This window comes from Bos indicus, chromosome 24 (assembly GCF_029378745.1).
Source record: "Bos indicus isolate NIAB-ARS_2022 breed Sahiwal x Tharparkar chromosome 24, NIAB-ARS_B.indTharparkar_mat_pri_1.0, whole genome shotgun sequence".
NCBI classification, from domain to species: Eukaryota; Metazoa; Chordata; class Mammalia; order Artiodactyla; family Bovidae; genus Bos; species Bos indicus.
The window spans coordinates 33,617,966-33,631,695 of record NC_091783.1 but is presented as its reverse complement, the minus strand read 5'-3'; the positions used below and the strand labels follow the sequence as shown (position 1 = coordinate 33,631,695).

Genomic DNA, 13,730 nt, shown 5'->3' with positions numbered 1-13,730 from the left:
GCTCAGCAACCACAGCTGACCGGTGGTCACCCTACGGGCCAGGGCAGGTCTACAGGAGGAGCTGGGTGGAACTCGCCCGGCAGAGATAAGTGGCCTGGACGCTGGTAGAAGTCTGGGCCTGTGTTTTGGCTTTATTATTATTATTACTGGTGTATTTGGATTTCTTTCTTTCTCTTTCTTTCTTTCTTTTTGACTGTAGGGCATGAGGGATCTTAGTTCCCCAACAAGGGATCAAACCTGTGCCCCCTGCAGTGGCAGCACAGAGTCTTAACCACTGGACCACCAGGGAAGTCCCTAGGCCTGTGTTTAAAATGTAAGAACTCACTCCCCCAGGATAACAATATTTTTTTTGTACTCTACTCTCCTGTCAACATTGAAGAGAAAGGCAAATTATCAAGAAAATAAGTAGTTTATTTTTCTTTACATCCATAGCAGATTTGTAATAATACACCACCAGACAGAACCATGCCTCTCTTGACAGAAATCATATTCATTATTTGGAAAAATTAAAAAAAAAACAAAACTAAAAACACCATGGCTTTGACTTGCAGCCACCAAGGACATGCCCCAGATAGGTCTTGACCAAATGGATCATTTCGGGTAAAAGGGAGTGCTGGGGTTATATGTGGATTCCCTGCCTGGGGGCCCAAGGAACCAGAGAGCCACAAAGATTAAGAGCTAAGGAGACAGAAGTCCCTTGATTTACAGAGCTCTAGGTTCATCCTCCTAAAGGAAACCAGTCCTGAATACTCATTGGAAGGACTGATGCTGAAGCTGAAGCTCTAATACTTTGGACACCTGATGGAAAGAGCCGATTCATTAGAAAAGACCCTGATCCTGGGAAAGATTGAAGGCAGGAGAAGAAGGGGACAACAGAGGATGAGATGGTTGGGTGGCATCACCGACTCAATGGACATGAGTCTGAGCAAGCTCTGGGAGATGGTGAAGGACAGGGAAGCCTGGTGTGCTGCAATCCATGGGTCTCAAAGAGTCGGACACAACTTAGCGACTGAATAACAACAGGCTCATCCTCAGATCAGAGCTGAGCATGTGAACTTGGGCATAAAAGATGGTGATTGAAGAAAAAAGCCCATGAAGAAATGGAAGCTAAAGGAAACAGAACAATATATTGAGGTAACCCCTACCCTCTGCCTCTTGCTGGTGTCAAACTAAGAAAAGACTTGAGATTTTAAAAACAATGGAATTCTCGAACGTAGTTTTTAAAAAAATCACACACACAAAAATCCTTGCTAGAGATTCTTTCAAAAGAAAAAAAACTTGCTGCTTTTGCAACTTGCTAACTTTTGTTATTGAAGTCAGTTCTGCTAGAACAGGGGAGGGGGCTTGTTAACTGTGCACAGCTCTTTCCAGCCTCAGGAATCTTATTTGCTCAAATGACACTTGGAAGGACAGACATAAGATGACATTTGGACAGATGTCACTTTCCGCAAACAGGGAACCAGCCTCGATAGTACAGAGAGGGTTTTACGGGAGTAATAGAACAAGGAAAATTGTAAACCCAGATTTTCTATTTGATCCCGAGCAGCAAGTCTGACATCACAGGCTAGGAACAAAAAGCAAAGTGCAACTATATATGTATAAAGGTCACTCTGAACATCTTTACCTTAAATGACAAGCAGAGACCAGGAAAAGACAAGGAAATGAATTTAAGGTACTCAAGGTCTGCATATACTAATCCATTCCTATTTGTTTCATCTTCTGCTTCTTTTTGAAACAGCTTGGAGAAAACATGTGAGAAGAATGTCCTAACTCAGCTGACCTTAGTCTTCACAAGGCCAAGAATGGACAAGGCTTGTTTCCCAGATGATGGAGATGGTCCTTCGTTACTGACATGCGTGTCCAATCCTGCAATGCCTGGATCCTGCCCGGACAGGACTCTCCAGATTTGACTACCTTTGACATCTCAAAATGACCAAAACTGACACCTAGCAGAGTATACTGTATTCAAAAAACCTCTTATGAGCAGGGATATTTACAGTTAGACATTATTTTCTTAAACCACCATCAAAGTTCAGAATCAAATGACCATTCCATGCAAATTCATTTCTCCAGACTCCCATAAAGGCAAGGTTTAGAGTTTTACATTTTTAATCTGGCCTGAAAAATATATTTCAGGTTCCAATGATTTGAAAACTCTTCTGATCTATCAGGGAATTACATGGGTTATGAATAAAAATATGTGTGTTTGCATACTTACGTTTATTTCATCCGTCAGTGCTTATTCATCAGTGGTAATCATTACCCTTGGGTAATTGATTTAACCTGATGGTGGGCCCAAAAGGGTGTTCAACACAACACACAACCACAGAAAGTCTTCAGTGCTGGAGAGAAACAGTGTCCTTGCTGGCGTCTTACTTGGCCCAGGACTCCCGTTTGCCCCCCAACTCGGCCCCCAGAGGAAGCCCCCTCATGGAAGTCTGTGTGTGCCCCTAAGTGAGTGAGTGTGGGTTCGAGGCAAGCCAACCTGACAGCAAGGAAAGGACATCCTCAGAGAAGACTTCCAGGTTGTGAAATCACAAAACAAAACCAAAAACACGATACAATACCTCCACCACCCGGCAGTGAAAGCTTGCTTGCTGAAGGGTGTTTAATAAGGAGCAATCCAGGAAGGCGGAGCCATCCCCATGCAGGTGAAACCCTGCATCTCTCTCTGCATGCCTGGGCGCGGGGCACAGTCAGCTGGACCTGGGGAGCCTCTAGACACAGTCCACTCCCTGAAGCATCCTAGAGACCCCAGAAAGAGAGTTCTCCTTGCCGCAGCGAGCAGTGACGCCTCTCCATCCTTGCTTTCTTCTATCACCTGGAGAACGCGGTGTTCTCCACTACAGCCTGGGAGTCCACTTTTCCCGGGTTTAGGAGCCCTTCCGCTCTGAGAAAACCAGCAAGGCCTCTCCAAATCCGCCGAGCAGGAGGCTGCGAGAAACAGCAAGAGGTCAGTCAGCTTTGCCCTCTCTGGAGCCTAGAGGCTGTGGACATGTGGAGTTGCCTGGTGTCCACCTACCACAGGACAAGTGATGCTCCCTCATCATGCAGCTGAGCATCCTGTCCTCTGCCCACACTGCCTGACTTCAAGTCAGGTCCCGGACTGCCCAGTCGTCCAGGGTAAACCTCAGCTGTCCCTCAGGGGGAAAGGTGACGTGTCCCAACCATCCTGACCAGGTGATGCTGACTGCACTTCCTTACTGCTCTCTGGCTCAAACATAGGAGGAGGGCTTCCCAGTAGTGCATTTTGCTACAGTGATGGATAAGAAACCATGCATGTATCCATAAGCCTATGATTACTGACAGTCTCTGAGTCCTTTTATTTCATTTAGACTAAGAACATTTAAAGACAAAATACAAATGGGGACTCATGAATTTCCCAGCAGAGCAGAAAGATCTATGGTCAGTGAAAATGAAAATGAAAAATAGCAGAACGGAAGACTGTGAGAAAGAGGTGGATTTTACATGCCTAAAATGTAACACATTTGAGGGTTTGCACATTTTCTATTTTAAACTTCTCACTAGACACTCTAGTGTCTGTCTGAAGCCCCCATCATTCTTCCCCCAAAGCACCTCTGAGGCCTGGGCTGGGCCATGAGTAAAGGCTTGTGATGGGAGTCCCTGAGGATAAACTGCTCTTGTTCAGAGGTGCCAACAGCCCTTCTGATGCCACCTCCTTCTTCCTTTTTTCTTTCTCCATTTAACCCCCAGCATCGCATGCTTCCTATATACCCACTCCTCATACATACCCACACACAACACACTCATACTTGGGTAGTGGTACCTCCATGGTCCTAATATATGTCTAAGGCATCAAATGTATGAGATACACTTAGGCCGTGTATATTCTGTTCTCAGTGAAAAAAGTCACCTATGGGGGTGACTATGACCTAAAGATAACATCTACCATGAACCACTTCCAAGTGAACTAAGTGGGAACAGGAAAACAATAAGCTGAGTTCAAAGTGTGCTCAGGTGTTTCTTGGTTTTTTGGGGTTTTTTTTTTTTTTTGACTGTACCACGTGGCATGTGGGATCTTAGTTCCCCAATCAGAAGTATTACAAATAATGACAATAAGTCAATGAATTCTAACACACACTGAATTCATAATAATGTAGCTGAAGTTTGTTACAAACCAAACAGATTTCAGAGGACTTTCCTAGATCTATACTCATCATTTATAAAATTGCTTCTGGGAGAAACTGGGGACCAAGTTCCAAAAGACTGTATTTTTAAATACCACCCCATTGGACTTGTCCCCGCTGTAGTTTGGGGACAGACCTAGATGCTGGTGGGTTCTATCACCTCTTCTTTTTGGATGAAGGACCCAGGGAGGGGAAGCCATTTGTTCTGTACAACGTGTGTGCTGTCGTGTCTGAACTCTTTGCAACCTCATGGACTGTAGCCCACCAGGCTCCTCTGTCCATGGAATTTTCCAGGCAAGAATACTGAAAATGAAATGAAATGGCAAAATTGCCATTTCCTCTGCCAGGGAAGATCTTCCTAATTCAGGGATCGAACTTGTGCCTCTTGCGTCTCCTGCATTGGCAGGCAGATTCTTTACCACTGAGCCACCTGGGAAGCCCATTCTGCACACAGGCTCACCTCTAAAGACCCAGTTTTGCCTTCTAAGCCGATCTGCTGTTTCCTTCTGCATTCCTTTAAGAACACACACACCGTCTTCTCAAATCCCTGGATGAGCACAGAGTCACCGTGACCTAACGCGAGATCAGTACAGAACTCCAACTTGGGAAGAGTTTTATTTCTGCAAATGTAACAGGGGGTCAATCATTTCCACTAATCTTCCTTAATCACCGGGGAGAACAGGGTTTCGGCTGGCTCTTTGCCACCCTCCCTCCCCCAGCCTTAGAACAATGCTGCAGTGTAATAACCTTGCATTGCATCGCCTTGGTTTAGCGATTTAATAAAACACCGAGTGGCTTCAGAGAATGCTGACATGAAAACAAACCAGGTTCCATTTACCCTGAAGAGCACCAGGGAGGTGAGCTTTGATGCTGTTTTCTAAACAGCGGGAGACGCTGACACGGGGTGCAGGAATCTTAATAGCATTACAGCTGTTTAAGTCAGAGCTTTACTGAACTGTTTGCAAATCTTGTAATCCCCATCATTCCCGAAATGAACAAACTTCATGTAACGAAGGCATAAACATTCAGACTGCAGAGCCAGCCAGAAATAGTCATCACTCAGTTCTCTTCCAGGGGGTTATTTATTTTCAGCGTCTCTCCACTCTTTCTCTTCTCTCTTATCAGGAGCCAAAGGCCCCATCTCGAACTTACATTTATTATTGTGGTGATTCAATGAATTCCTATGGAACTTTCCAGACTGAGGACAGAGACTGTATCCTTTTCTCAGCTGCAGGCCTAGCACTTAACACAACACCCAATAAATATTTGCTCAATGAGTGATGGAATTCTTATACCTGCTCCCCACTTTCCCATCTGGATTCCAAACTATTTTTTTCTCTCTTTTCCTCACCAAAATAAATGCACCACTCCCCTGGGGACTTGCTTTGTGACGATTCACAATCTGATTAATTACTCTGTGTGGAAAGGTAATGAGTGTAGTTATTCAGAAGGCCTTTCTCAGCATTTTAAAGAAGAGGTTTCAGATTCTTAATTCTGCTGAAAAACTGCAAACACCATGATCCTAGCTGCACTTTGGGGTATGCTGGAGGAAGTTCTTTCTTCACTCCGAAATTCACTCTTCCTCCAAATAGACTTAGGCAGTCCCTGAGCATTCCCCTAAAACTAAAGGCAAAGACATCTTTACTCAGAGACGATATAAGACCATTCTCTAAGGGTGAGGTTGAGACTAGGATCAAGTTGAAGTGACCACCATGTTTGTAACCCAGGGTCAATGGCAAGCCCAGTGAATGATCAGCACAAATGAGAAGCTGATCACCAAATCCTACAAACAAAGAGGCTGTGTTTTGGTGATTCCTTTCTCTCCTTGTACTTAAACTATTTCACCAGGAAAAGCGACTCTCCTCATCTAAAGAGCATTCAAAGAGGAAGTACCGACAACTATTAATAATTCTACTTGACAGAAACACCACTCACAGTTCAGAATTTTTTTTTTTTTTTGAATGTGTTGAATTCCCTTTGCCAAAATTTTGGAATACTGGGAATTCATATTGATACATAACCTAGAATGTTGTTAATTTCAAAACAAATAACTAAATATGAATCTGGATATTTAAATTACCAAGCTTGCAATAGATACTAAAATGCTGGGCTTTTATCGTTAAAAAGAAGATAAGATAGCTGGACAAGAGCAGTGGCTTTTAATTAAAGGCTTTAAAAGCTGACCGACGTTGGGGGTATGGGTTTATCATTTTTCTTGAGTACAGGACCCACTGATTGAGCTAACAGTGCCAGACAGAGAGATGGAAAGGTGAATGAAACAACCCTTTCAGGGAGGATCCTCAGCCAGCAGGTAGGCAGGAAGTGCACATCTGTCACTTCCTGTGGTACCTGCTGATGGAGGTACACAGTGGGGGTGGCAGGGGCTGCCAAGGGTCTGAGCCTGGAGCTGATCCAAATCTCTAGTGAGGAGATAAGTTCTTTAAGATCTTGCTGAAATTTCAAATGGCGTTTTTGTCCATGAACCACCACAAACCTTTAGATCCGTGATTCCCAACTGTGGTGATTCTGCCAACAAGAAGAGCTTTGGCAAAGCCTGGACATGTTTTTTGGTTGTTGGAATTGAGGGAGTGTTACTGGCACCTGGTGAGGTGGGGCTTAGGCTTGCTGCTAAAAATTCTATGTGGTACAGGACAGCCCCTCACAACAAAGAGGTCAACAGCACCGAGGGTGAAAAACCTTCAGATAACGAGCTATTTTGTGCATCTAAGCTGCTGCCCATCCAAGGAGATGGACAATAACATGTACCCTGGTCTCCTAGACGGTGACCTCACTGGGGTCTTGAACTGTGTCTACAGAACCCAGTAAGCACTTCTGGTAGAATGAAAGAACATACAAGCAATGGAGATGAGGGTGTCAGTGGATACAGGGTCCTCTGCCCCAGCCGGACTGCAGGGGGGTGGCTGTACAGCTTCTACTCACCTCCACCCACTCCAGCAACTGCTGCCATGTGGGTGTGCAGGCCCAACTTAACAGCTGCTCCATATTTTTGAAAGAATCTGGAGATCTGGACTTTTACAGGGAAACCACCTGATTTCTAAATGTTGAATAATTTGAAATTTGAAAATCAAAGGGGGAAAAAGAAAAAGAAACGATAACTATGCAGACAAACACAGTCGGTCCAAACCAAACAGCCTTTTGTGACTTCTGATCAGTCTAGGCTCCCACGGGGCAGAGATGGGCCGTGGATTCCTGCCCAGGATCCGATTAGCTGGTCACCCAGTCACAGCTTGAACACACCCAGTCTACGGACAATGCAGACCAGCCCTGTGCAAAAGACAGGAAATCTGAAACACAGTCTGACACTCCTCTTCTGGTGGTTCACTTTGTGGTCGGAAAATTCTTTGAGGCTGAAAACACACCATCCTTAAACTCAAGAGTTCTCAAGAATCAGGAAATTCCAAAGTCAAGGTTCCTTTTGCAATGATCACACATGCTGTTTCCTTGACTTGGGTACACACAGCCCTTCTTTCCATCGTGTTCAGGGCATACCATGAAGTCCACAGGATGTGGGACAGCCTGTAGGCACAGCTCCCACAGACGGCTGTGGGAACCTTCAGACTAAGCACGTCCTCCCCACTGCAGAGCATCTCACACTTATTTCTTACACTCAGTTCAATACCTAGGTTTTGTTTTTTTTTAGTTCATTCTGAAATTATGTACAAAATATAGTCAATGAGAATTATTTGAAAAAAAAAATGCCATCAAGAATTGAGATAGTCACTATAAAGGTTGCTGTTGTTGTTCAGTCACTCAGTCGTATTTGACTCTTTGTGACCCCATGGACTGCTGCACACCAAGCTTCCCTGTCCTTCACTATCTCCCAGAGTTTGCTCAAATTCATGTCCATTGAATCGGTGATGCCATCCAACTATCTCATTCCTCTATTGCCCTCTTCTCCTCCTCCCCTCAGTCTTTCCCAGGGTCTTTTCCAGTGAGTCAGCTCTTCGCATCAGGTGGCCAAAGTATTAGAGTTTCAGTTTCAGCATCATCGGTCCTTCCAAGGAATATTCAGGGTTGATTTCCTTTAGGATTGACTGGTTTGATGTTCTTGCTGTCCTAGGGACTCTCAAGAGTCTTCACCAGCACCACAGTTCAAAAGCATGAATTCCTCGGCGCTCAGCCTTCTTTATGGTCCAACTCTCACATCCATACATGACCACCGGAAAAACCATAGCTTGGATGATATGGACCTTTGTTAGCAAAGTGATGTCTCTTCTTTTTAATACACTGTCTAGGTCAGTCATAGCTTTTCTTCCAAGGAGCAAGTGTCTTTTGATCTCATGGCTGCTGTCACCAGGCACAGTGATTTTGGAGCCCAAGATAATAAAGTCTGTCATTCTATTTTTTCCCCATATTTGCCATAAAGTGACGGGACCAGATGCCATGATATTAGATGAAGGTTAAGGTACAGAAACTGCGGGAACAGCCTCAAGGATGCACCGGGATACCTTGGCCATTGGGTTTCTGGACGTCAACCTGCCCACCATCTGGGTTCTGCCTTCCCAGGAGGACAGGTGAGGGGGAGGAGGAGGGACTGTAGGGTCAGCTCCCGCCCCCTGCCCCAGCTCTAGTTCCAAATTGCTAAGTCTCACCATAGGCACCTTCTGCCCCTCCATTCTTCCCTGTCTTCCCAGGCCCAGAGGGACCAAGTCCTGTTCCACCCACAGCCTGGCTAAGCCTCTCCCTTCTGCATCAGGTCCAGTTTCAAGCCCCTCCCTATCACCCTGGCCCTCTCTCTCTGTTCTTCACACCCACTGTGCATACAAATACTTACTATCCAAGACTTCCCTGGTGGTCCATTGGCTTAAAAACAAAAAACAAAACCACCACTAACAACAAAAACTCCACAATCCCAATGCAGGGAGCACAGGTCTGATCCCTGGTTGGGAAAGATCGCACATGCTGTATGGTAGTGGCACGGCCAAAAAAATATATGTATTTACAAAAAACAGTTACTATCCTACCTCAGAAATTATCTTTATGACTTCTTCTCCTGAAAACTCCTCAAGGGCTGGATGATGTCTTATGCTCCTTAACGACTTCCACATGCTTTGCATACACCAGTCACTCAATACATATTTTTTTGTTAATTCACAGAAACATAACTTATAGTATTAAAAGTCTAAGGCAGTGAGATCCTTTTCCTAAAAATGTTCCACTGGACATTCCTAGTTCACCGTGTCAGTCTCTGAACAAGAAATAGGGCCGATATGTCTTGGGTAACGCTCCTTCCGTATTGCTGCCGAATCATCCAGATACTCCTTATAAATGATCAGACTGGTGGGAAGAGAAACATTAGAGGTTGCCTCAGATGGTAAAGAATCCACCTACAATGCAAGAGACCTGGGTTCGATCCCTGGATTGGGAAGATCCCTGGAGGAGGAAATGGCTATTCACTCCAGTATTCTTGCCTGGTGACTCCTGTGGACAAAGAAGCCTGATGGGCTACAGTCCATGGGGTCGCAAAGAGTCAGACGTGACTGAGCAAATAATACTTCCTTTCCTTTCTTCCAATCACCTGCTGCTGCTGCTGCTAAGTCACTTCAGTCGTGTCCGACTCTGTGTGACCCCATAGACGGCAGCCCACCAGGCTCCCCCGTCCCTGGGATTCTCCAGGCAAGAACACTGGAGTGGGTTGCCATTTCCTTCTCCAATGCGTGAAAGTGAAAAGTGAAAGTGATGTCACTCAGTCGTGTCCGACTCTGGCGACCCCATGGACTGCTCTAAAATCCTGGGGGAAAAAACAGTTAAATGTCTGAACCTCAGCTTCTCCATCTTTAAAACAGGACTAGGGAACTTACTTGGCAGTCCAGTGCTTAAGACTCCTTGCTTCAAATGCAGGGGGTGCAGATTCGATCCCTGGTCAGGGAACAGAAATCCCACATGCCATGCACAGCCAAAAAAATTTTTTTAATTAAAATGGGGGCTAACTTGGAGGGTTGCTGTGCAAGTTAATGAGATATATAATATTAATATGAAAATGTCTGAAATATAGTAGTTGCTCAATAAATGGTTGCTGCTGCTGCTAAGTTGCTTCAGTCGTGTCTGACTCTGTGCGACCCCATAGACAGCAGCCCACCAGGCTCCCCCGTCCCCGGGATTCTCCAGGCAAGAACACTGGAGTGGGTTGCCATTTCCTTTTCCACTGCATGAAAGTGAAAAGTGAAAGTGAAGTCGCTCAGTCGTGTCCGACTCTCCGTGACCCCATGGACTGCAGCCCACCAGGCTCCTCTGTCCATGGGATTTTCCAGGCAAGAGTACTGGAGTGGGGTGCCATTGCCTTCTCCGCAATAAATGGTTAGTTATTACTAAAAAGGAGAGAAGAGATTGGGAGGTGGTGGAAGAGGATGGCATAGAAGTATTTCTTAACTTTTCTTTTCTTTCCATTTTTCTTCTTAGGGCAGGAAGTGCCCCATTAGGGGCTTCTGAGAGAAGCTGAAAACCACTTTCACAGAATGCCATGAGCAAAAAGATTCATTTCTGTCAGTGTGGATGGTTTAGATACAGACCTGCCCCTGGAGAAGGGAAGGGGATGGCAACCCACTCCAGTATTCTTGCCTGGAGAATCCCATGGACAGAGGAGCCTGGTGGGCTATAGTCCTTGGGGTCTCAAAGAGTCAGACATGACTGAGCAACTAACACCAGGCAGGAAGATAAGTAACTACTGACATCCCAGGGGCAGCGACTTTTCACTTTTATCCAAGAGTTGGCCCTGACACATACTGGGTCCCAGGAAATACCTGTTTATTGAACAAACCCCTTCCAGCCCAAAGACACAGGAGATGCAAAGTTGCCTCTTGGACTTCCTCATCATGGTATTCCCAGAGCCTGGTCCTGCCCCTCACATTCATCCTGCAGGAACCTCATACTGATGTTTAAACTTGATACCATTTGTGTGTGTGTGTGTGAGTTGGGGCAGGGGGACTATGACAGCACAAGATGGGGGATTATTTACAAGTTGTCCTGGGGGACAGGAGGCTGCCCTGGACACACGGGGCCTAGTGCTGGCCCCATCAACCTGCACTGTGGCCTTGGAGCAAATGCAAAAACTGGGGGAGGTGGTGGAGGAAGCCAACCCTTAGGATTACTCTCATACCAAGCGAGAAAGGCACTTCCCTGGTAGCTCAGTGGTAAAGAATCCACCTGCCAATGCAGAAGACATAGGTTCGATCCCTGGGTCAGAAAGATCCCCTGGAGAAGGAAATGGAAACCCATTCCAGTATTCCTGCCTGGAGAATTCCAGGGACAGCGGAGCCTGGGAGGCTATAGTCCATGGGGTTGCAAAGGGGTCAGACACGACTTAGCAATTAAACAACAAGCATGAGAAAAAAATACGGATTTTCTAGGACTATGCCTTATTTCAGCAAAACTAAATAAAATGCTTTTCTTTCCATTATGTTGGTAAAGAAATGTAAAAACCTCCAAAACTTGTCTGCAAGTCAGTTCTGGAGTGCCATTCCTGGTGCTGGGAGTGGGGGCGGGTATTGCCAAACAATATATTCAAACTGGAATGAAAATAAGCATTATATAACTTCAAGTGGACCTAGGCTTGTTTTTCTTTTTAAAACAGAGGTTAAGAGACAGTAAGCAGTGAGAACCAACACGAATTATTCTCCTTAAGGTGCTGCATTAGTGAGTTAGGCCACATAGCAGGTAGCCGTGGTCACAGGAAAGGAAAGCTGTGGGTCACCAGGCCAGCAGCTGGCAAGCTGGGTGAAGACTTGGGGAGGACTGACCCATGTCCGGGTCATTGAGAGGCTCGGCAGGCTCGGCTCGACAGGCACCACTCAGCATGGTTACTTCATAGAGAGTGGAGCCCACCTCCCTCCGCACAGACTCCCCTGGCGAAACAGTGCATTGTCCTCACCATCAGCCCAAACGCGTGTGACTTCTGGCAAGTGGAGACCATGGAAACAGAGGATCTATACTTTTTGCTGGATGCATTTCTGTATTGTCGCAAATGTCTCCTACTGAATCTTTACTCATTAGGAACTGATCTTCTCCTCAGCTGATGGATTCTGATTCTGAGAAATGACTTGCGTTTGGAAACTGGCCAAGGATTGTCACTTTAAATTAGGTAAATGATCTCTGCCTTCTGCTTATCCATTTTTGATATATTTCTATTATAACTTGTTAAGCAACAGTCTTGATGACTCTCCGTCCTTTTCCTAAGTCAACCCTACACTGACTGCCTTCCAATTTTGCTGCCTATTATGGTAGTTTTGACTACCTTGCTTATGGTGCAAATAGCATACGTTACTATATAGATTTAAAATATATAAGTATAGGACTTCCCTGGTTGGTCTGGAGGTAAGAAACTGCCTTCCAATACAGGAGGCGTGCATTTGATCCCTGGTCCCGGAACTAAGACCCCACATGCCACGGGGCAACTAAGCCTGCATGCAGCAACCAAGACCTAGCATAGCCAAAAATTATAAAATAAAATACCTAAGTATAAACGTGCGTGCCAAGTCGCTTCAGTCGTGTCCGACTCTTTGCAACCCTATGGAAGATAGCCCGCCAGGCTCCTCTGTCCGTGGGATTCTCCAGGCAAGAATACTGGAGTGGGTTGCCATGCTCTCCTCCAGGGGATCTTCCTGATCCAGAGATCAAACCCATGTCTCTAATGTCTCCTGCATTTGGCAGGCAGATTCTTTACCACTAGTGCCACCTGGGAAGCCCTACCGAAGTACATACCCCCCAAAATAGCATGCCCACTGATTGAGGGGAGCAACAGCAGTCCTAACAGTTTAAACTCACCATCATTCCCCACCTCACCTTCACCCGCCTTGAAGATGACAACCATGACCCTTGGTGATCATCACGTCAGCTGGTCTGAATATTAGTAAGCTGGAGGAGATCAAAGTCTTAATGCGGTCAGTCACCGATCAGTATTCTGTGTACAGGGTTCAGGTGCAGAACCCTACCACCTTACCTTCCACACAGCAGACCAGGGAGCGTGATTTTAAAGTAGGAGCTTGTGGCTGCGCTGCTCAAAAATCCTTGGATCACTCCTCCCCACCTCCACTCATGGTGAAGCCAAGCCCTTATAATGGCCTTTAAGAACCCACATGGTCAACCACCTACTACCTCTCCAGCCTCATCTCCTACAGCTCTCGCCCAGCAAGCTGCTCCGGTCACATTGCTCCTTGAGCAAACCAAGCACTCTCCCACCTCAGGGCCTTTGCAATTTCTGTTACCCCCACAGTGTCCTCAGGGCTCACTCCCCCACTTCTTCAGGTCTGTGCTCAAATATGTCTTTAAGCAAATGGGTGAGTGCATTCTAAACGAGGATGGTTTGGAGCTTGTCTAAGAGAAAAATGAATTGAAGGATCAAAGGAAGAAACACAAACATAGTTATAGTCACAGTTAAAGTTATAGTTACATATTTATAGTTACACTTATAGTTATATATACACACATAATTGGTGGTTCACCCACAGTGGTTAGTCTTGTGTGGATGAGTGGCTCAAAGGTGTCCTGGTGAGGCTCTGCTTCCTGAATGCTGGCTGTACCAGATATAATATATTCAGTTTGTGAAAATATTCATGATATAAGCAC

General features: G+C 45.6%; 1 protein-coding gene across 4 annotated transcripts in view; it reads right to left on the bottom strand.

Annotated features, from left to right (window-relative positions):
• Window positions 1-390: 390 nt before the first annotated feature.
• TMEM241 (transmembrane protein 241) overlaps window positions 391-13,730 on the bottom strand; it is a 120,325-nt gene continuing 106,985 nt past the window's right edge. For 3 of the 4 annotated variants that reach the window (XR_011563792.1, XM_070778837.1, XM_019986629.2), the window contains one exon: window positions 391-2,934. Coding sequence is in view for 2 of the 4 variants with exons in the window: in XM_070778837.1 (XP_070634938.1) it covers window positions 2,818-2,934 (117 nt within the window). In the remaining 2 variants the exon portion in view is untranslated. Of the gene's footprint in view, window positions 2,935-4,608; window positions 9,447-13,730 lie in introns of all 4 variants that reach the window. The other variant, XR_011563791.1, reaches the window with a different exon arrangement.